Here is a 23,319-nt window from a genome sequence, read left to right as displayed (position 1 = left end):
CCAGTAAAATGGACAACCTGGAAGAAATGGACAAATTCCTAGAAAAGTACAACCTTCTGAGACTGAACTTGAAGGAGATAGAAAATATAAACAGACCAGTCACAAGCACTGAAATTGAAACTGTGATTAAAAATCTTCCAACAAAACCGCATGACCAGATGGCTTCACAGGTGAATTCTATCAAACATTTAGAGAAGAGCTAACACCTATCCTTCTCAAACTCTTCCAAAATATAGCAGAGGGAGGAACAACCCCAAACTCATTCTACGAGGCCACCATCACCCTGATACCAAAACCAGACAAAGGTGTCACAAAAAAGAAAACTACAAGCCAATATCACTGATGAACACAGATGCAAAAATCCTCAACAAGACACTAGCAAACAGAATCCAACAGCACATTAAAAGGATCATATACCATGATCAAGTGGGGTTTATCCCAGGGATGCAAGGATTCTTCAATATATGCAAATCAATCAATGTGATACACCATATTAACAATTTGAAGGATAAAAACCATATGATCATCTCAATAGATGCAGAAAAAGTTTTTGACAAAATTCAACACCCACTTATGATAAAAACTCTCCAGAAAGTAGGCATAGAGGGAACCTACCTGAACATAATAAAGGTCATATACAACAAAGCCACAGCCAACATCGTTCTCAATGGTGAAGAAATGAAACGACTTCCTCTAAGATCAGGTACAAGACAAGGTTGCCCACTCTCACCACTATTATTCAACATAGTTTTGGAAGTTTTAGCCACAGCAATCAGAGAAGAAAAACAAATAAAAGGAATCTAAATCAGAAAAGAAGAAGTAAAACTGCCACTGTTTGCAGATGACATGATACTATACATAGAGAATCCTAAAGATGCTACCAGAAAACTACTAGAGCTAATCAATGGATTTGGTAGAGTAGCAGGATACAAAATTAGTGTACAGAAATCGCTTGTATTCCTATACACTAATGATGAAAAATGTGAAAGAGAAATTAAGGAAACACTCCCATTTACCATTGCAACAAAAAGAATAAAATACCTAGGAATAAACCTATCTAAGGAGACAAAAAATCTGTAAGCAGAAAACTATAAGACACTGATGAAAGAAATCAAAGATGACACAATCAGATGGAGAGATATATCATGTTCTTGGATTGGAGGAGTCAACACTGTGAAATGACTATACTACACAAAGCAATCTACAGATTCAGTGCAATCCCTATCAAACTACCAATGGCATTTTCCACAGAACTAGAAGAAAATATTTCACAACTTGTAGCCAAAGCAATCTTGAGAAAGTAAAACGGAGCTGGAGGAATCAGGCTCCCTGACTTCAGACTATATTAGAAAGCTACAGTAATCAAGACAATATGGTACTGGCACAAAAACAGAAATATAGGTGAAGGGAACAGGATAGAAAGCCCAGAGATAAACCCATGCACATATGGTCACCTTATCTTTGACAAAGGAGGCAAGAGTATACAATGGAGAAGAGACAGCCTCTTCATTAACTCGTGTTGGGAAAACTGGACAGCTACATGTAGAAGAATGAAATTAGAACACTTTCTAACACCATACACAAAAATAAAGTCAAAATGGATTAAAGACCTAAATGTAAAGCCAGACAGTGTAAAACTCTTAGAGTGAAACACAGGCAGAACACTCTATGACCTAAATCACAGCAAGATCGTTTTTGGCCCACCTCTAGAGAAATGGAAATAAAAACAAAAATAAACAAATGGGACCTAAGGGAAACCATAAACAAGAAGAAAAGACAACCCTCAGAATGGGAGAAAGTATTTGCAAACGAAGCAACTGACAAAGGATTAATCTCCAAAATATACAAGCAGCTCATGCAGCTCAATATCAAAAAACCTGGGCTTCCCTGGTGGCGCAGTGGTTGAGAGTCTGCCTGCCGATGCAGGGGACACGGGTTTGTGCACCAGTCCGGGATGATCCCACATGCTGCGGAGCGGCTGGGCCCGTGAGCCATGGCCACTGAGCCTGCGCGTCCGGAGCCTATGCTCCGCAACGGGAGAGCCAGAACAGTGAGAGACCCGCATACAGCAAAAAAAAAAAAAAAAAAAACTAGACACTCTCCTTTCACTGGATAAATCCTGTAGGAAGTCAAACAGGTGGTAAAGGATCAAACTTTAGCCTATTCCACGCCATCACAGTAGCACTTATTTCTTACCTGTGGGAGCCACCCTTGCCAGAAGAAATGGTTTCAGTTCATTTGGTGGTTCTATTTAACAGGGCAAAGTAAGAAGCAGTGGTATTTCCCAATCTCCTGCTAGGACTCCGTTAATTGAAAAGCAGTGCAAGGTAGAATTAGAACCCAGGGTTTTAGGATCTAAGCCCAGTTTTACTTCTAAGAAAAATATTTCTCTAAAATTATAATCCCAATACAATGGCTTCTTCAGTTCAGACTCTTCATCAGAACATTTATTTTTCTCAAACAGTGCCCTCTGCACTTGATTTTGTTTTGAAGCTATTTCGAGAGCAGGTACTGAAGTTTGGGAAACAGTTTCAATGCGTTCTGTGTTGTCACTTCTATAACTTCCTCCACTGAGATCCCTTTCACCTGGGCAATATATTCTGCTGAAATGGAAATGTTTTGGGGCTCATTCCGTACCTGAGACAGACAAAGCAGACATTAATCAAACATGACACTCAAGGGAAGCAATCCTTGAAGACTGTAGATAAAAGAGATGAAAATGAGTTGGTAAAAACAACTGATGAGCTCTTTCTTTTTTTTTTAATGGGGGTGAGGCAAAGCTGAGGAAAAGGCCCTGAACTTCAGCTTGAAAGCTAAGGCTACAACATTAACTGTAAGTCTATCCTGCTCCTGAAAAGAGCCCTGGGGTATTACCAGTCGAGGTCCCAGCACCTAGCATATGAAGCAGTCTGCACAAAGTGGACACTTGGTGACCTGCCTGACTGATGAATTAACTGTGCTTTGGTTTGTTCCTCAAGTGAGTGCTTGCAAAGGTCAAGCTCTGTAGCTTGGCCATTTCAACTCACAGGCTACGTTACAGTTTGACTCAGTAATGCCATGGTGTCTGGAAGACTACACAGATTATGTAGTCATATTTCACTGATTCTAAGATGCATTTCTCCCCTACCTTAACATCTCTGAAATTGACATATATTTTATTTTAATGACATTCAGTGGCATGTGAAAGTATAATTGTAGTGTTTTTTTCCTTAATGGTCACAAAACAGTGGTACATCTACAATCAGTGGCATTTAGATTTGATGAAATATATCATTGTTGTTACTATTAAGTTATCGACTCAGGTTGATAATGTTCAGAGGAATAAGATAACAAGGTTAAAAAATAACCTTGATAACGTAGCCTAAGAAAACAATGAAAAATGCACACCAAGATTTAGGTTCAAGGACATTCATCATATTGTTTATAATACAGTTGACCCCTGAAAAACATGGTTTTGAACTGTGTGGGTCCACTTATACATGGATTTTTTTTCAATAAATACTACAGTACTACACAATCCAAGCGTGGTTGAATCTGTGAATGCAGAACCACGAAAATGAGGGCTGAATCCGCAGATGCAAAACAGCAGACGTGGCGGGTGGACAGACATGTATTTTCCATGGTATGGGGCGGGGCTGGGGGGTTGGGGAGGGTGTTGGTACCCCTAAGCACTTCTTGTTCAAGGGTCAACTGTACTGTGTTGGAAACCAATAACCTAAATGACAGTATCAAGTTAAATATATTGTGGCACATTCACACACTAAAATTTATATACTTATTAAACATGATGAGGAAAAGTATATTTATTGATATTTACATGTGTTCACCACATAAAAGCAAGTTATGGGGGCTTCCCTGGTGGCGCAGTGGTTGAGAGTCCGCCTGCCGACGCAGGGGACACGGGTTCGTGCCCCGGTCCAGGAGGATCCCACATGCCGCAGAGCGGCTGGGCCCGTGAGCCATGGCCGCTGAGCCTGCGCGTCCAGAGCCTGTGCTCCGCAACGGGAGAGGCCACAACAGTGAGAGGCCCACGTACCGCAAAAAAAAAAAAAAAAAAAAATGCAAGTTATGAAATGATGTGTTGAGGCTAATCCTATTTTTATGAAAAAAATATTATGTATACATATATGGACATAAAGAAGTGTGGAAGGACATAAGAACCTTCATTTATTTAGTGCTTGTTGTAGGCAAGGTTTTGTTCTAAGGTTTTCATGGAATTTCTCATTTAATCCTCAAAATAACTCTGTGAGATAGGTACTATTATTATTAGCATCCCTTTTTTACAGATAAGAAGGGATCCTAAACAGCGAGTAAGTAGCCCAGTTGAGGTTTAAACCTGTGCAAGCTGACATCAGAGTTTATGCTTTTAACCACTATACTATAGTGGTAACCTTTCAGTGGTAGATGGTTCTATTTTCTTATGATTTTCTGTTTTCTATTTTTCTAGAACAAACACATTTTACTTAACAAAAAGCATATTCAGTTTTATTTTTTTTATTTTTATTTTTTGGCTGCGCTGTGCGGCATGCAGGATCTTAGTTCCCCGACCAGGGATTGAACCCGTGCCCCCTGCAGTGGAAGTGCAGATTTCTAATCACTGGACCACCAGGGAATTCCTCAGTTTTAAAATTCATTTATTCAATAAATGGTTTTTGAGTACCTACTATGTGCAAGGCACTATGTGCAAGGCACTATGCCAGAAACCCACAATTTTTATCAAATTATCTAAATACAAACATAAAACTGAGTTATAAGAGCATTTGAAATTCATTTCTGTTTAGGGTGAAAAAGCTAGGTCATTTTCATCCTATTTCACACTAACCAGGAAGGCAATTTTGTACCATTCTGTCCTACAGTCAAACAAGAAAATAAATGTGGTTATAATCCTCTATTTTCTCATTCCTCTTCTATATTCTTTTCTTTTTTTTTGCGGTACGCGGGCCTCTCACTGTTGTGGCCTCTCCCGTTGCGGAGCACAGGCTCCGGACGTGCAGGCTCAGCGGCCATGGCTCACGGACCCAGCCGCTCCGCGGCATGTGGGATCTTCCCGGACCGGGGCACGAACCCGTGTCCCCTGCATTGGCAGGCGGACTCTCAACCACTGTGCCACCAGGGAAGCCCTAGGCACTTTCATATACATTACTTCATTTAATCCCCACTGTAATACTTCAAAATATTTTACTATTATTTTACCCACATTTTATAAATGTAGAAACAGTTTCAGAGAGATTAAGGAACTTGCCCAAAGTTATACAGCTAGTGGGTATCAGAGACAGGATTTGAATCCAGCCCTTTCTGCCTCTAGACACTAAGCTTTTTACTATACTGGTCTGAATTTCAATATTACGTAAATTAGGACATGACCCATATCAAATAATATTCTGTGTAGCACAACAGCCATATTTACAAAAGACTTGAAATTAAGTCAATATAACCTTTCAACCTAGCATTAAAGTAGGATCCCATTATATTTACACTGGAATGAGAAACACAGCTAAACTGAAAATAGTTCAAATAAAAGACACAATCTAAATAATGTAGAAATTAGAAAATCATTTACCTTTTTTTCTGGCCCTAGCGCAGGTGAATCTGTTTCCAAGCAAATCGAAGTTAAAGGCAACTGTTTAACAAGTTTCTGCTTCTTAGAGAAAAGAGAAAGCTAGTAAGTTTAAAACATGAGAAGTAAAGATTAAGTAAGTAGCATTAAACCCACATGTCAATGCATACTACTCTGCAAGAATCTAAAATTCATACTTTAATATTCAATTAATAAATGTTCACTATGTTCTCATCATTCTACATTAATGGTTAGATTTAAGAAGAAACATTCTTTGCCAAAAATTATCCGAAGCCTCTAGGAACCCAAAGAGTAGTAACCAAGAGCAAAAAATGAGGTAACATCCAGCAAGAACCCAAACATCTGATATCATATGCCTACTGAAAGAGCCAAGGAAGAGTGACTTCCCTGGTGGCATAGTGGTTAAGAATCCACTTGCCAATGCAGGGGACATGGGTTCGAGCCCTGGGCTGGGAAGATCCCACATGCCATGGAGCAACTAGGCCCATGAGCCACAACTACTGAGCCCACCTGCCACAACTACTGAAGCCCACGTACCTAGAGCCCGTGCTCTGCAACAAGAGAAGCCACCCAATGAGAAGTCTATGCACCACAATGAAGAGTAGCCCCTGCTCCCCTCAACTAGAGAAAGCCCGCGCACAGCAACAAAGACCCAACACCCAAAGATAAATAAATAAAATAAATAAATAAATAAGAAATTTCTCCACAAATGATAAAAGTAGGAAAAATAAAAGTAATCATGGGGCTTCCCTGGTGGCGCAGTGGGTGAGAGTCCGCCTGCCGATGCAGGGGACACGGGTTCGTGCCCCGGTCCGGGAGGATCCCGCATGGCGCGGAGCGGCTGGGCCTGTGAGCCATGGCCGCTGAGCCTGCGCGTCCGGAGCCTGTGCTCCGCAACGGGAGAGGCCACCACAGTGAGAGGCCCGCGTACCGCAAAAAAAAAAAAAAAAAAAAAGTAATCATGGACTATCAATTAACATGACCTAATTGACATTTCTAGAACTTTCCACCTGAAACCGTATATAAGGCCCAGTGTCCCTGTATTTTGAAGTAAATTGCTTTTGCTTCAAGTCTCCCAGGCCTCCCCTGGGCCTCAAAAGGCTGGTTCAAGAATTAGTGATTAGGAAATGTGAAGATGTAGGAGCAATGAATAGCTGTTGGGTCAGAAAACTGGTAACAACTTAGACTATAAATTCGCCACATAGCAGAGTCACCAAATTCCCAGTTCCCTGAAAGTTATAGATAGAGGCCTGACACACACTCCTAAGCTGTTCTTACAGGAAGCAGACCCCAACCAGATGGAAACTGCTGACCTCAAGCATGTAGACCCCAGACCAGCTGAAACCAGAAGATTGATGATGCTCAAGACTTCACCTTGACGCCAATCAATTTGAGAACTGAGCACAAGCTGCTCACATACCCTGCAGCCTCCTCCCTCACACTGCCTTTAATATCCTTTTTCTGAAAGCTATCAGAAGTTCAGGTCTTTTGAGTATGAGCTGCCCAATTTTTTGTTAGTGGAAGTTTATTTTTTTTGTGAGTGGAAGTTTATTTTGATGATATCCAATTTATCTATTTTTTCTTTGGTTGCTTGTGCCTTTGGTGTCATAGCTAAGAAACCACTGCCTGATCCAAGGTCACAAAGATTTAGATCTGTTTTCTTCTAAGAGTTTTATAATTTTAGCTCTTATTCTTAGGTCTTTGATCCACTTTTGAGTTACTCTTTATATGAGGTAGGGACCTAAGATTAATTTTTGCAATGAAACCAGAATAGTATCACAAGTATATAATAAAAGTTCATATTTCAAAGTATATTTCACAAAGTATAAAATGAGGTTTAATGAAAGAATTTACCTGTCCACTTCTTATGATAGAAGGAGGAATTGAGAAGAAGTACCCAGCTTTTACTCCTTCCATGGCTACAGATGGCCGACCATCAAATGCATGCAGCAACACTTTGTCAGCACCTCTCAAAAATTAAAGATAAATCACAGTTCCATTTTATTTCCTTAATGAGAGGTTTTACCACTAATCAAATTGAACAACACAGATTTTAAGTAAATGTCGGTCACTATAAGGTTCTATCATTTCTAAAGAGTAGATAAACATACAGTGTTCAACCAGTAGAATAAAAATATAGCAAATTCTTAATCTTCAGAATAAAATTAATAAATATAATTGAGCAATTATTTAAACTTCCTATACCATCAAACCTTCTCCAAATCTTCAGAATAAAATTAATAAATACAATTTAAGCAATTATTTAAACTTCCTATACCATCAAACCTTCTCCAAAAGTTTCTGAACTGTCAAATTATTGTTCCTAATAGGTTTTTAAGCAAATTGTCCTTAAGAAGGATGCTAGTGAAAGAAGAAATGAGGAAATAAATGACTCACAAATTCAACACTCAGAGTTAGTTTCACAAAAACCATCTCCAGTTCTTAAAGGATGGCTGCTCAGCCTGCACAAAAATCATGTTCTTGGTGAATCCAGGGGGACTCAGTACTCATCACTGAGAAATACAGTGCTTTCTAGTTGTAGGCAATTATGTTTACTTCACTATTTGATACTGTTGGTAGGTGTGACATTTAGTGAGTTACTACTGTGAATTATGAAATCAAATTAGTGGGTCACAACTGGCCAGTGTGTGCTTATATATTTGTGTGCATAAACACACGCACACACACATATCTATACACACATACATATAGATGTACTGCTTCTTGAACTTTTGTCAGTTTTCTGTATATGTATATACTGAGTTTCGAAATAAAGTCAGTGCCAAAAACAGTATGTATGTGTATATATCGAGTTTCAAAATAAAGTATATTTCTTACCGTGGACAGCACTTTAAAATTTTGAAAAGTAATCCTATGAGAAGTATTTTTTCTTTAGGAACAACTGGTGAAGATGACAGTGCATTTTATATAAGATGGCCACAATCTGTATAATACCATTTTCTAAAGCAGCAGCCATAAAACATGCAAAACAGTAACTCAATGTGATCACCCTTCTTTGCTTTGTTTTTTCCTCTCTCACATAGGCTGACTAAAATGTTGGAGCTGCTAATTTTCAAATTAAGGCATTAAAATTACTTGATCCAATTTTTCATTTGCTTTATCCTGGCCTGATAAACATCACAATCACACTGAAAACCTTGTAAATAGTAGGCTGACTTGCAAAACCATCTTAGTTGATTTCCATCTCTACCCTTGACCCATTCCCTTCCCTTTAAGAAATCAAGTAAAGCATGGCTTGTTCTACTGGGAATATGGACTGGAATTGTCAAACTTAAACATTAGGCACATTTTTCTCAGGAACCTAAATACCTTGCTCATTTAAGAGGCTGATGGTGGGTCTTCCAGCTGAACGTGAGTGAACATTTCTGGTAAACAAAAAAAAAATTCCTTTTCAGTACTTAATATGAAATTATTATTTTTGTTATATTAAAGCAATTCAGAGAAAAAGAAAAGTAGAGCTCAATTTCAGGAGAATCATTACTTAATTTGCTCTGTAACTATTAATATAGAAAGATGATAATTAACCTACAAAGGCAAATTTAGTCTTTTGGCTAATTGGACCTGTCTGATTAGGACTTGTCTTTGCTCTTCCTTCTGTTCATCAGTGCCAGCAATTCTAGGGGAGAAATCTAGTCCAACCTATAATGGACAAATAAAACAGAATTACATGTTTATGGTTTAATGAATCCCCGAAGACATATTATGGTGCAGTACAGTCCAAGAGAAATATAATGGGAGCCACACACATAAGCCACATACACAACCTTACAGTTTCCAGTAGCTACATTAAAAACACTAACAAGAAACAGGTGAAATTAATTTTAATGATATATTTAATCCACTATATCTAAAACATTATCAATATTATCATATAGTCATATTATTATGTCAACACATAATCAATAAAAAAAAATTATTGAGTTATTTTACATTCCTTTTTTGAGGTATTGAGACTTTGAAATCCTCAGTGCATTTTATCCTGATAGCACATCTCAGTTTGGGCCAGTCACATTTCAAGTGCTCAACAGCTGCATGTGGTAACCACACTGGACAGGGAAGATTATAAATGACTGCTTCCCTTGATTCTATTCTGGCATGCATCGTGATAACCTAGATTCTGAATGTAAGTGCTATTCTTATTTTTTATCTTTAATTATAAGTGGAATTACCAAGTGATACGATGTTTCACAGCTGTAAATTATTTAATAAAAATGTTCTTTAATTATAAACTCTAACCTATTTAAAGTATGCTTGTATATACTATTTTAACTAACCAGAGAGATAACCCTATGTAAGCAAAAGGAAAAAAAGAGGAAAGTACATTGAAATGGTAATAGTTTTCTTTCATTAACATAAGCCCATGGGGAGACTTCTATTGTTTTATCCCTAAGCACTTTTGATTATTGAGGAAGTACTGACAAAGTATTATTCAGCTGAACAGGGTGAACATAATTATCCAAGTCTGTTATAATCACTAATACTGAATTAAGGACTATTTTCATCTATCACATGAAAGTCTGGATTAGAAATCACTTGATCAGCTAGTGGGTATTTACCTCTCCAATTGCCAACAATCGATCCTTATAATTCTCGATAATGGGCAAAGCTACATCCAAATCCTGGGATGAAAAAAAAGTAAATTTATTAAAATAGGAGAAGGGACTTTTATAGGTTTTGTATAAACACCCATTATATGCCAGGCACTATGCTATACTGGGTCCTTTACATAGTCAATACCTTTTAACCAGTTGAGGAACTAAGAATGTAATCCTTCTATAATGGTGAGTACTTCTGTCCGGAAATTTGAGTACAAACATCCCACATCCATTTATGTTACAAGAACATGACTTCCTTTTTTAAAAAGTATTTATTTATTATTTGGCTGTGCCGGGTCATAGTTGCGGCATACAGGATCTTCGCTGCTGTGTGCGGGATCTTCGTTGGGGCATGCAGGATCTTTTAGTTGTGGCATGCGGAATCTTTAGTTGCGGCAGGGGAACTCTTAGTTGTGGCATGTGGGACCTAGTTCCTTGACCAGGGATTGAACCCGGGCCCCCTGAATTGGGAGCGCAGAGTCTTAGCCACTGGACCACTAGGGAAGTCCCAAGAACATAACTTCTTACGAAGATTCCCACTTAAACCCTTCCTTCTGTTCAGGAGGCATTTCCTGGCATTTAGGAGGAGTGAACTGGATTTCCTGGAATAGCTGAGCAAGAGAGAAGAAAGCCACCAAGTGGTCACCTTTGTGAGTTTTGGGGAGTGCACTGCTATGTTCTCCTCTTAGGGTACTGATGCCTTGTGAATTTTTAATAGTGATAATCCCATACATCCTTTGCACTATTTTCACTAATTTCTTTTGTCTTTATAGTCCTGTGTAGCCTATTTTTGTCCTAAAGGTTCAACAATATACATATTAAATACCACAAATATGTTGTTTGCCAACTATTGAAGTAACTGTGTACTGTTAGTTTCCATGATATTACTATTTCCACTTAAAGAGAATTCCCCCTGTGAGGGATCCCTTTAAGACAAGAGAAAGACAAATACATGGAAAATTTGCTTCTAGATATTTTAAACTACTTTGAGGATTTTAGTCTCAGAATATGTAAATTCAAGGTACTTCTAGTGAGGATAATCAGAACAAGGGAAAATTAAGAAAAGGGAGGTAGGGCTTCCCTGGTGGCGCAGTGGTTGAGAGTCCGCCTGCCGATGCAGGGGACACGGGTTCGTGCCCCGGTCTGGGAGGATCCCACATGCCGCGGAGCGGCTGGGTCCGTGAGCCATGGCCGCTGAGCCTGCGCGTCCGGAGCCTGTGCTCTGCAGGGGGAAAGGCCACAACAGTGAGAGGCCCACGTATCGTCAGAAAAGGGAGGTAAACCATATGGTAGAGGAAGAAGAGGAGATTTTATAATTATACCTCAAGAGAGAGAAAAGAAGATGAGGAAGGGTAAATCAAGGCCTCAGACATTCCAGTAGACTCAATGAAGAAGAATTAATATTGTCATGTGGAGCTAAGAGTATATAACCCTAAATACCAGAGAAGATGTCTGGCAATAGCTGAGTAGGTCAAAGTGTCAGGCAAAGATTTTCCATATCAAACATCCAAACTACTGTGTGTCTGTGGGACCTCAAAGGGACTGGAGAAGTTGGAGAGATTACTCAGGAAATGTTTGACACTTAGAAAGTCTTCAGTCAGAAAGAAATTACACATTTGGATGAAGACGAGATACAGGGAAAATATGCTTCTTGGAATATGTATTATCTATAAAAAGAAGCAAAATACATTTACGATGAGACTGTTCCCATTCCTCATGAAATATTTTGGAAGTTTCTGGCAAGTCAGGTATAGTAAATAGAAATTAATATAATTCATATCACAGATTCAATATGTATAAATGTATGTGTGGTCTTTATCATTTTAATAGATATAAAAATATTTATAAGGACATTCATAGGTCTAAAACTGACTTCAGTTCTATTCTCACTTCCTCCATGAAGTCTCAAGTTCTTTAACAGCTAATGGTTCTATTGTAGGGTTTTAAAATATCCTATACCTCTATACCCTATGACTGGGCATACTACAACTAAATAATTATTCACGATTTACCAATGAGGAAATTGAGACTTGGCAAAGTTAAGTGCCACAGATCACAGAAGCCAGTAGGCCAAGTCTCTCTGACTTCAAAGCCCATGCTGTTTCCACTATGCTGTTGAGAGAAGAAAGGAGAGAGAAGGAAAGGATGGAAGAAAGAAGGGCAAGGGGAGGGAGGAGAGCTTTATTCTGAATGATTTAAAATAATTAGAATTGATTTTTTTATTAAAGAAAATGTTTAGTCTTCAGAACCTTTAGAACAGGGGTCAGGCGTGTAACCGAAATGAGTGAAGTGGGTTAAGTAGGGACAGGAGCCAAATGGACAGCACGTGCCCTGCCTGGAGGGGGCAGTAGCTTGTAGACAGTGAATTGTGATTCCCCAGGGTATCCCAGGGGCTTAAATTCTGCCTGGTAATAATATTTATTGAATATGCTGAAAGATTTGTGTGATGCTAGGCAATTTTCATTTTATAAACCAAGGTAATTTAATGAATACTTACATATTGTACATACCTACCTTTGTACCACATGGTAGGAGCTTGTAATCTAACCACAATGGGAAAACTAAACTATTGTGGGGACTACAAGCACGTTAGGAACAAAACTGCTTAACTCTGGTCTTTTCCAGCGGGCTATCTTGAGATTTGCTGAGTTCCTGTCTGTTTTGAGAATCTAGACTTACCTGTATATTGTTGGTATTTTATTTAGTTTTGTAAGTTAAATAGTCCCATCAGTTCTACATTCATGCCAAAAACATGCCAAATCCACTCACTTCTCTTCATCTCCACTGCTACCACTCTGGTCCAATCCACCATCGTTTCTCACATGGACTATTGCCAACAGTCTTTTAACTATTCTCCCTTCTTCCTTTTTTGCCCTCTTCAAAATTGATTCTTCACACCATTGCCAAGGGTATCTTTTCAAAACAGAAATCACATCTTGTCACTCCTTACTTTAAATCCCCCACTGATGTAAACTACAATCCAACAAGGCCCTGTATGAGGTGAGTGGGGATCCCTGCCCAATCCCTCTGACCTCACTATTCCTTCCTCTTCCATCTAGTCACATCAGTCGTCTTTCTATTTCTTGACCACATCAAACTTGTAACTACCTTAGGACCTTTGTGCTTCATTGTTTCCTTTGCCTTCAACACTCTCACCCCTCTCTTTGCATGGCCAACTGCATTCAGGTTGCAGTTCAAACATCACCTCCTCAGAGAGGCCTTCCCTGACTACACAATCTAAAAACCAGCATCCACAATCCCCATCACATAATCTTGTTTCATTGCCTTTAAAGCACTTAGTTCACGTATCTAATTGTTGACTGTCTTCCCCAATCCAGAATCTGGCTTCTGTGAGAGGGATTTTACTCTATAGTGCTTAGAACAGTGTTTGAAATATAGTACATGCTCACTAAACACTTGTTGACTGATTACTGAAATGAAGGACTATTAGTATAAATCTCTACATAAGTGAAAGAAATACTGTCCTGCTATCATCCCCAACATCTTGGGAATTGCAACTCTCTGGCAATTTAGCTAATTTTATCATATCAACAACTCAGGAAATCTACAGGATAAGTATTTATTTTTACCTGAAGTGAATTAAAAGTAATTTTGTTTCAAAATAAGTAAAACTACCTCGGGTACCCCAATGTAGGAATACAGATTTATTATTATAAAAAATGATAGTCTTCATATCTTAATTTATTCATAGATAACAAAAAGTCTTTACTTCTTCAACATGGGGCTTTCAATCTCATTATGTAATAAAGCACTCAGGACACTGTGCATCTCCCTGATGCTGAGTCAGGAGAAAAGTCTAAAACATAAGACATATTGACTACTGTGAGTCAGTGAGATCTTGTGGGTAGGAATTTTTTTAGAGCGGGTATAAAAGTAATGCAGTTTAACAGATCAAGAGCACTCCTATAGGGATAGTTCAATGTTCAAAGAAGACACTATGTACTTGAACTCATCTGTTCCCTTACAGTACCGCATCTATGAATTTGTATCTTTCTTTTTCTGGATATCTTATCACTTTTATTGCCAAAGCAATATGATAACATGATAAAAAATATGAAAACGAGGTGCTTATAACTCTACCAGACCATCACAACGAGTATAATTTCTGTACTTTTCCCTCTAGTCTTTTCCTTATAGAATATATTTTTACATGGATGTCACAATGAATAAGCCATTTGGTATCCTGCTTGTCTCCCTACACTATACCGTAAACATTTTCCATGTTGCTACATAAACCTTATAGTCCACACTTTCTATAGTTATATTTAACATTGTATAAGTTAACTACTTATTTATCTCCTAACCTCTAGGCTCTTTCCACTTTTTCTCTATTTCAAGTAACTGCTGTAACAAACATCTTTGTGAAAGAAGATAGAATTTATTTCTTTTGGATTATTGCCTTATAATATTAATTTGAAAGAGGAGGAGCACTGAGTCAAAAGATGTTATGATTTTTTTATGGTTCTTGTTTTATAAGACTGTTTGTTACCTTTAACGTGACACTTCTTTGGTCTTTTGGTGAAACTCCCTGAACTGGGTGAACACCCAAGCATGGCAGAACAAATCCATTATACCTAAAAATGTAGAACGAATTAAGAAAGCAGAATATTAGACTAGGAGACAAAGTTACTCTGAAGAACAAGTAGTAAAGAATTTTTTTAGGGCTATGTTAATGTGATTGTTTTTCTTCTCATTCTCTTTAAAAATTGATGATCTTTGATATTATAAATATGAAATCATAACTGCATCCTTATTAACAACTCTTTCTAAATCTTAATGAGAAGTAACACCTTTCTGAAAGCTGCATAATCTTTTCAAATTCTCCTGAATGTTCAGCAACCACCACAAGAGCCATAACATTGGCCTGCAACAAAAATGAAGAGAATAGTTAGAGTCTCAAACAATATACATCCAATATAATTAAATAAAAATTTAAAGTTTTCTGCGCTTTTAGTTATCCTTGCTCACTCACACTCCATCAATATAATCGTAATAGCTATCACTGAGTAGTTACTATGCTTCAGGTATTATGTTCGGTGAATATAAATATTACCCCCCATTTAATCTACATACTCCTATGACATAGGCATTGCTGTAATCCACTGTATGGATCAAGAGACAGAGTTTTGGATGGAGTCAAATAACTTGCCCAACATCACTAGCCCTGTGTAACTCCAAACCCCATACTCCTAATTAAGCTGCCACAGTGAAAGATGGCTGTATGTAAAAATGGCAACCATTTCTGACTATCAATTTTGGGGAAGATCACAAAATGCTAGCTTCATAAACACTTCCAAAGATTAATAATTTTTTTCCCACACAAATCAAACTGTTTCAGAAAACTTTTATAATTTCTCCAAGATCTCCAGAATAATGTTAATTCAAGAACTGAAAGATGGACCAATTTGTTCCATATTGCTGGTAAGCATGGTGGCTGTGGGAATGTGTTTTGGATTCAGACTATCTTGTCTACATCACTCACTAGTGGTGTGTCTTTGGACAAGTTAATCTCTAGGTCTTAGTTTCCTCATCTATAAAATGGTAATGGTTGGCTATAAAATAGTAGCTTCCTCAGAAGCTTGCTGTGAAACATTAAATGAGATAATGTACAGGATGGGCTTAGCTCAGTGTCTGGCACACAGTAAACAATAAATGCTGTTTATTATTAACTTATTATTATTGAAGTAACAACAACATAGTATAACTAAATTTCAAGCTGTTTTAGATCAAAATTAGGAGGAAAATAAAAACAACCAAAAAAAGGGCAATTATAGGTATTGGCTTACTTTCTTGGCTTTCTCCAACACATCATCCAGATCCTAAAATAAACATAAGTAATCACAATCATTTTAGATGGATAAGTAAGTGTCCTTTGGCTGTGTATATCAATGTAATTGAGGCACCATAAAGAATGACAATGATGGCAAGGAACAAGGTGGTGGAATGTGAAGAGCCTATGCTGACCCTACCTCCCATCTACTGTCTCAGTAAAATGTGGCTTCTGTTCCCACTCTACTAAAACAGAAACTTGTATTGTCAAATATAAAGGACACTTCTCTGTCCTCCTACTCTACCCCTCAGCAGCATTAGAAACTCCTCACTTGTCCACTCCTTCCTTTTTGAGATATTTTCCACTCTTGGCTTCTGCAAATACTCCTCTCTAGCTGGCTGCTACTTTTCAGTCTCCTTGACTGGCTCTCTCTTCTCTGATTTCAGAACCCTATGCTTCTCTCTCTGACTCACCTTAAGTACTCTTATTACTATGCTCATTATGCTAATGAGTCCCCAGTTTTTATCTCCAGCCTATAACTCTCTCCTGAACCCAAGATTCACATTTTATTTTATTTATTTATTTATTTTAGTGGTACGCGGGCCTCTCACTGTTGTGGCCTCTCCCGTCGCGGAGCACAGGCTCTGGACGTGCAGGCTCAGCGGCCATGGCTCATGGGCCCAGCCGCTCCGCGGCATGTGGGATCTTCCCGGACCAGGGCACGAACCTGCGTCCGCTGCATCGGCAGGCGAACTCTCAACCACTGCGCCACCAGAGTAGCCCCAAGATTCACATTTTTAAATGACCATATGACATCTCCACTTGGATGGATATTAGGTTTCAACATGTGCGGAACATAACCATTTCTCAACAAACCTATTCTTTCTGCCTGCCCTCTCCAGCCTGTTTTCCCTCATCTCAGCACCACCACCTCTCTACAGCATCCTCAAGTTCTCCCTTTCCCTCTCTTTCCTCAATTCCTCTCAGCATGTACTACAGATTCTATCTCTAAAATATACCTTGAATCCATCTGCTTCTCTCAAACTCAACCACTATCTTTAGTCTAAATACTACAAAAGCTTCTAAGCTGGTCTTCTAGCTTCCATTCTTGTTCTCTGTCCATTAGCCACACATCAGCAAAATGGTTTTTAAATGGATTATCAGATCTTGTCTCTCTCCTTAAAAAGCAAAGCCCTTTACTGGATCCCCATTGTGCTTCTAATGAAATGCGAACTCCTGACTCACTAAACCTCGGCAAACCTCTTCGGTCTTGTTTTACGCGTCTTTTTAGCTCATCAGGCTCCACCCAGCCTTCCGGTAGCTCGAACGTCCAAATTCTGTCTTGCCTGGAGGCCTGCAACCCGCTTGCTTTCCTCACCACCATGCACTCACCTATTTGTCTTTCCAGCACCAATTTAAGCTTCACCTCTTGAGAGGTTTTTCCCCTAAAATAGACCCCGCTCTTCTTTTTTATTAGCCTCTAGTTTCCAATGTAGTGGATAAAACACTTTGAAATTACGTGTGTGTGTGTGCGCGCGGTAGTTTTTGTTTGCTTCGCTCCCCTGTAGAACTGGAGCACGCGGCGTGCGGGAGTGAGCCCGAGTTTCGCGGACGGCGTCCTGGGGAAAGTGGATTCTCTGCCCGGAGCTGAGAGGCTGGTAGGATAGCCGGGCCAAGGCGGGGTAGGGGGAAGGACTCCAGTAGCCAGTAACAGCAAATAAAAGCCAAGTGGAGATAGAGGATATGGATATTCGGAATGAGAGAGAAAAATCAGTGTGAGTGAGATTAAATAAGGAGTAAGGAGCAAGTCGCACAGGACCACAGACGGAGGCCCGGGAGGATTTGGGGCTCCGCCCTAAGGGAGGAGAACAAGGATAGCCTGAAGGGAAAGAACGGGGGCCTCCCTGCTCCCACGGGCCCGACCTCGCCCTCACATACGCGGTCAAAGTCCGGGGCGGAGAGGTGGCAGTGACAGTCCACCAGCCCTACGCCCACCGCCCCCATCGCCGCAGCCACTGAATCCCTCGACTTGCCCGCGGAGCCTCAGGCGGAACGCTGCTGCTGCAGGCCGAGTTTCCGGCCGGACGTATGCTCTTTCCTCCAGGGGAACCCGCTCTTCCGCTCCCAGAGTTCCCGCCCACAATTCAAGTTGGGAAAATGGAGGGGGCTCTTGCGTCGGTGGCCCTTTCTGCTCCGCGGGACGTGGAGAGAGTGGCCGGGACAGACGACGGGGCCCCGGTTCTTGCCACTTCCCGAAAAGACTTCCGGGTGCGTTGCACCTCGAAGCGGGCCGTGACGGAAATGCTAAAACTGTGCGGCCGCTTCGTGCAAAAGCTGGGGGACGCGCTGCCAGAGGAGATTCGGGAGCCCGTGCTGCGAGATGCGCAGTGGGTACGGGCCCAGTCTTGTTTTATCACCCCCTCTCTCCACACCCCAGGTCTCAGTGGTCAGAAAGAGCGCACGCCAGGCTTCGGCAGAGTTAACGGTGCCCCACGCTTGGTTAGAAGCAGCTCGGGACACGGGAGGGAACGAAGTAGATGCTAGAGGCAGCTGGGTATTGTTAATTACCTAGACCAATGCTGTCCGACAGAGAAATACAAGGCGAGCCATGTATGTAACTTGAAATTAAAAGTAAGAAAAAATAGGTGAAATTAATTTTAATAACATTTAACCATGTCTAAGATATCGTTTTAACTTGTAATAATTAAAAAATGAACGAGATAGTTAAATGAACGAGATAGTTTACATTCTTTTGTTCATACTAAGCTTTTCAAATCTGTCTTAAACTTACAGCTCATCTCCTTTCCTACTAGCCACATTTTAAGGCCTCAGCAGCCATAAAGTGGCTAGTTGCTCCCCTATTGGGCGATGCAGACAGAGACTATGAGAAATTCTCCAGGAGAGGGTAATCCTGGAAGTCAGTCAGTCAGTCACCAGGCTAGCTTTTGGTCTTTCCTTTTGTTTGTTTTAGAACATCTTGTAAAGAGAGCGAGAACTTTTTCCCTACAAGTCTAAAGTCTTGCTTTTATAAACTTCAGTAAGATCACACACTGGCCCTTATAATACATTTCCCCTTCCTTTCTTAAATATTTTGCAAAGCCCTGAAGAAGATAGTTTTTTGGGGAAAGACACAACAAATTGAGGGATTTGTGTCTGTCAAAAGGAAGCACACAATCTATTTATATTCAGGAAAAAAAGTTAAAATGTTTATAATGCAGTACAGTTTTGAGTGTGAATGATCACAGTGCAACCAAAATAAAGGGTAAATGGATGAAGGATGAAGGAACACTCCCTGGGTTGTGATTCTGTATTCCAGTGTTGTGTACACTGGCTCTTACATCATTCTCTCCTCGCAAGCAAGGGAAGAATAGAGACATACCTGAGGACATTTTTAGTAGTTTCTTGGAAGAAGACTGTTCTGTTGTGTAATGATCTTAGAGTTTACCCCTTTCTAGGAAGTGCTAAGCTGCTTAGAACATTTAATTATCTTACAAAAAAAAGGAACTTGGCTTAACCTATTATACCTTATTTAATGGATGAGAAAGTGAATTAGAAGATAAAAGGTGTGAAGACTTAAACTACCAAGGGAATTAACTTGTGTTTTACTTTAATTAAGAGAACAGATAAAAGGCAGAGGCTTTAATTATGTTGACATCTCTTTATCTAAAACCACATAATATAGTATTATCACAGTCTTTTTTGTGATAGTTATTTTAAAATTTATTTTATTGAAGTATAGTTGATTTACAATGTGTTAATTTCTACTGTACAGCAGTGGTTCAGTTATATATGCATTCTTTTTTAAAAAAAATTTTATTTATTTATTTTTGACTGTGTTGGGTCTTTGTTGCTGCGTGCGGGTTTTCTCTAGTTGTGGCGAGCGGGGGCTGCTCTTCGTTGCAGTGTGCAGGCTTTTCGTTGCGGTGGCTTCTCTTGTTGCAGAGCACGGGCTCTAGGTGAGCAGGCTTCAGTAGTTGCGGCACGCGGACTCTAGAGTGCAGGCTCAGTAGTTGTGGCGCGGGGGCTTAGTTGCTCCGAGGCATGTGGGATCTTCCTGAACCAGGGCTTGAACCCTTGTCCCCTGCATTGGCAGGTGGATTCTTAACCACTGCGCCACCAGGGAAGCCCCTGCTACTTTTTTTAATATTCTCTATCACAAATCTGAAATTGTTATTTTGCCAAAATGTTTGAATTCAGTATTTAAAGTTACTTTCAGTGACTTGACTATTGTGACTTTATTGCAGACTTTTGAATCAGCTGTGCAAGAGAATGTCAGCATTAATGGGCAAGCATGGCAGGAAGCTTCAGACAATTACTTTATGGGTATGTGATTTCACTTTGTCCCTCTGTCATTCATTTCTGAGTTATTTTTGTGGCTAGTTTTATTTATTAATTTAATTTAATTTTATTTTATTTTTGGTCGTGCTGCGAGGCTTGCAGGGTCTTAGTTCCCCAACCAGGGATCAAACCTGTGCGGAGTCCTAACCACTGGACCCCCAGGGAATTCCCTCTAGTTTTATTTTGAGTGCTAATTCTTAATCCCCGTTTTCAGTGTCACTTCTTTTAAAATTCCTTTAGTGGAAGAGTTCCTTTGCTGGAAAAAAGAGAAAAGTAATCTAGAAGACTATTGAGGTCATAAGCTGAGGCAAACACCGTAGTGGTTACTGTGATCCTTTATATTGATATATATACTATCTGGCATTCCCAACAAGATTTTCATCTGATTAAACTTCAGAAGTACCCTTGTCAATAGCTTATTGGAAAATACTGTAGAACTATCGCCAGATGAAGAAACAGGTCCAGAGAATCCCTATGCTTAATACTTTATAAATCAAGTTGTATTTTTACAAGTGATCCTTTGAGTAGATAGTGAAGTACTCTTAGAAATGTGAAGTTAAACTATAAAAGTACCATGTAAAGGATGAGGTCAGTATTTGTAGAAACCTCCTTGATAAAACAGAATATTTTCCTGGTGTAGAGCAGACTAGATTGTACCCTAACTAATGATGTTGACATATCTAAAGAAAAAGTTTTAATAGAAAGAAGATGGTTAGTGTAGGAAGGAAAAAATGTAGTAGAAAAAGAGTGATCAGTGTGGGAAGAGAGGCAGAACTCTCCAGCAATGTCCAGGAGAAGGGCTGCCCCGATAAGAGGACTGGAGTGTCTTGTTGGTCCCCATAGTAATCGTATGGAGATTTGACCAGCATAGATTGATATCACTGCTAGCTGTTCAGCTTAACCACTTATACCCTTGAGCTTATTCCAAGCCCATCAGGATACCCTTGAGCTTATTCCAAGCCCATCAAGTAATTCTCTGTGGCTATAATTTTTCTCCTCAACATTAAGATAATTCTTTGCCCAGAAGACTTCACTGTTTAATCCTCGGCATTATTATAGTTGTCTCTTCAAAGTCACCAAAGTTCACTTTCCGGTTTATATATTAAAATGGAAAAAATAACGTCAGATTTTCCAAATATTATCAGAGTGATTGCCAATTAGTGGGGGAGGGGCAGTGTATCATAATCACCTCGGAGTATTTTCAAACTACACAGCTTCTACTGTGTGTTCAGCTGACTCTTGTTCTTTGAAGTTCACTTTGGAATCGCTTTATTGATTGGTCCAGACTGCCTTCAGCAGTATGATTCATCAGTTTATAGATTACCATGTATTTTCTGACAGGTTGGCAGCCTGGGTAGATGGCTCTGAAGTGTGGATATTCTCTATCCCTTTTCCCCCTTATAACTCTGAGGGGAAATAGCTGAGAATACTACATTTTTACCTTCTTTCATGGGCACTTGATAAATGCCAGACACTGCCAAATTCCAGGAAATAGATGAAAAGATATGGTTCTTACCATTTAGGAGCTCATCACTAAGGGAAGGAAATAGACAAAGAATCACTATTACTCTTCAGGAAGTAGGAGAAGACGTAACAGAGTAGGTTGTTGTTAAAGGAAATGCGTTTAATAAGTAAGCGTGTGCTAGACAGAAAGGAGGTAGGAAGGACATTTGAAGCAAAGAGAAAAGCATATGCAAAGGCACAAAGGAGTGATATGTTTGCAAAATGTCAGCAGTGAATTGGGAATGCTAATGACAGATGTGGCCAGAAAGATAAGTTGGGACCAGATCACAAAAAACTCTGTAGGATATGCTGAGGAATCTGCACTTTATCCTGTAGGTAATAGGAAGCTGGTGAAGGTTTTTAAAGTAAAATTACAGTAGTCCCTTCTTATCTGAGGGGGATGGGTTCCAGGACGCCCAGTGGATGCCTGAAATCTCAGATACTACCAAACCCTATATCTACTATTTTTAAAAAAATTTTATTGAAGTATAGTTGATTTACAATGTTGTGTTAATTTTTTCTGTACAGCAAAGTGACTCAGTTATACATATATGTATATTCTTTTTCATATTCTTTTCCATTATGGTTTGTCACAGGATATTGAATATAGTTCCCAGTGCTATACAGTACGACCTTGTTGTTTATCCATCCTATATATATCTATGATAGAGTTTAATTTAGAAATCAGGCACAGCAAGAGATTAACAGCTATAACTAATAATAAAATAGAACAATTATAATAATACACTATAATGCAAGTTATGTGAATATGATCTCTCTCCCTCGTTCTCAGAATATCTTATTGTACAAATTTAATGCCTTCTCCATCTTAACTAAGGACGTATCATGCAATATGGCTGTAACTTTTGGAATTTGAGGTACGACAACAAAGCTAGTACGGATTTCTTTTTCCTTCTTCACAGTTTCATGGATAGAAGATTTATTCTTACTGTCAATCTTAGCAACTTCAGCATAAAATTTTTTTCCTTTATTAAGTTGTGAACTTTCACCTTTTCATTTAACGGAAGCACAGCTTCTCTTTGCCATATTTGAATTGCCAGCATCACTACTCTTGTGCTTTGGGCCCATTATTAAGTATCAATAAAATAAGGGTTACTTGAAAACAAGCACCACGATACTGCAGCAATGGCTACCAAGTCACTAATGGGCAGGATACACTGGACAAAGGGATGATTCATGTCCTGGGTGGGACAGAGCAGGATGTTGCGAGATTTCATCATGCCACTCAGAATGGCGCACAATTTAAAACTTATAAATTTTCCATGTAATATTTTCAGACCATGGTTGACCATGGGTAACTGAAACTGCAGAAAATGAAACCACAGATTAGGGTGCACTACTATAACAAGAAAAGGCTTGTGTTTTAGAAAGCTAACTGCTGGCTGTGTGGGGGCAGATTGGAGAAGGGAGAAATTCCAGGGAGAACCTCTAAGACCTTAGGACGTTATTGCAGTAATATACCAAAAGGTGGT

At 39.4% G+C, this 23,319-nt stretch overlaps 2 protein-coding genes across 13 annotated transcripts in view; one reads left to right on the top strand and one right to left on the bottom strand.

Moving 5' to 3' along the window:
* TATDN3 (TatD DNase domain containing 3) overlaps window positions 1-18,357 on the bottom strand; it is a 32,360-nt gene extending 14,003 nt beyond the window's left edge. For 4 of the 11 annotated variants that reach the window (XR_009563143.2, XM_070043761.1, XM_060294876.2 and 1 more), the window contains exons 1-9: window positions 17,924-18,357; window positions 16,002-16,034; window positions 15,006-15,079; window positions 14,705-14,789; window positions 10,156-10,218; window positions 9,129-9,238; window positions 8,909-8,964; window positions 7,433-7,545; window positions 5,561-5,641 (exon numbers count right to left, since the gene is read on the bottom strand). Coding sequence is in view for 10 of the 11 variants with exons in the window: in XM_070043761.1 (XP_069899862.1) it covers window positions 5,561-5,641; window positions 7,433-7,545; window positions 8,909-8,964; window positions 9,129-9,238; window positions 10,156-10,218; window positions 14,705-14,789; window positions 15,006-15,079; window positions 16,002-16,034; window positions 17,924-17,989 (681 nt within the window). In the remaining variant the exon portion in view is untranslated. Of the gene's footprint in view, window positions 1-2,425; window positions 2,638-5,560; window positions 5,642-7,432; window positions 7,546-8,908; window positions 8,965-9,128; window positions 9,239-10,155; window positions 10,219-14,704; window positions 14,790-15,005; window positions 15,080-16,001; window positions 16,035-17,923 lie in introns of those variants that run through there. The other 7 variants (XM_070043762.1, XM_060294885.2, XM_030872976.3 and 4 more) reach the window with 6 other exon arrangements.
* NSL1 (NSL1 component of MIS12 kinetochore complex) overlaps window positions 18,127-23,319 on the top strand; it is a 37,968-nt gene continuing 32,775 nt past the window's right edge. Inside the window, exons 1-2 of one of the 2 annotated variants that reach the window (XM_060294848.1) lie at window positions 18,127-18,253; window positions 20,230-20,308. In XM_060294848.1, the coding sequence (XP_060150831.1) occupies window positions 18,143-18,253; window positions 20,230-20,308 (190 nt within the window). In that variant the 5' untranslated portion in view covers window positions 18,127-18,142. Of the gene's footprint in view, window positions 18,377-20,229; window positions 20,309-23,319 lie in introns of both variants that reach the window. The other variant, XM_030872975.2, reaches the window with a different exon arrangement.

This window comes from Globicephala melas, chromosome 1 (genome assembly GCF_963455315.2).
Source record: "Globicephala melas chromosome 1, mGloMel1.2, whole genome shotgun sequence".
NCBI lineage: Eukaryota > Metazoa > Chordata > Mammalia > Artiodactyla > Delphinidae > Globicephala > Globicephala melas.
Note: the sequence above shows the minus strand (reverse complement) of the source record. Positions and strands in the feature narration are given on the sequence as shown.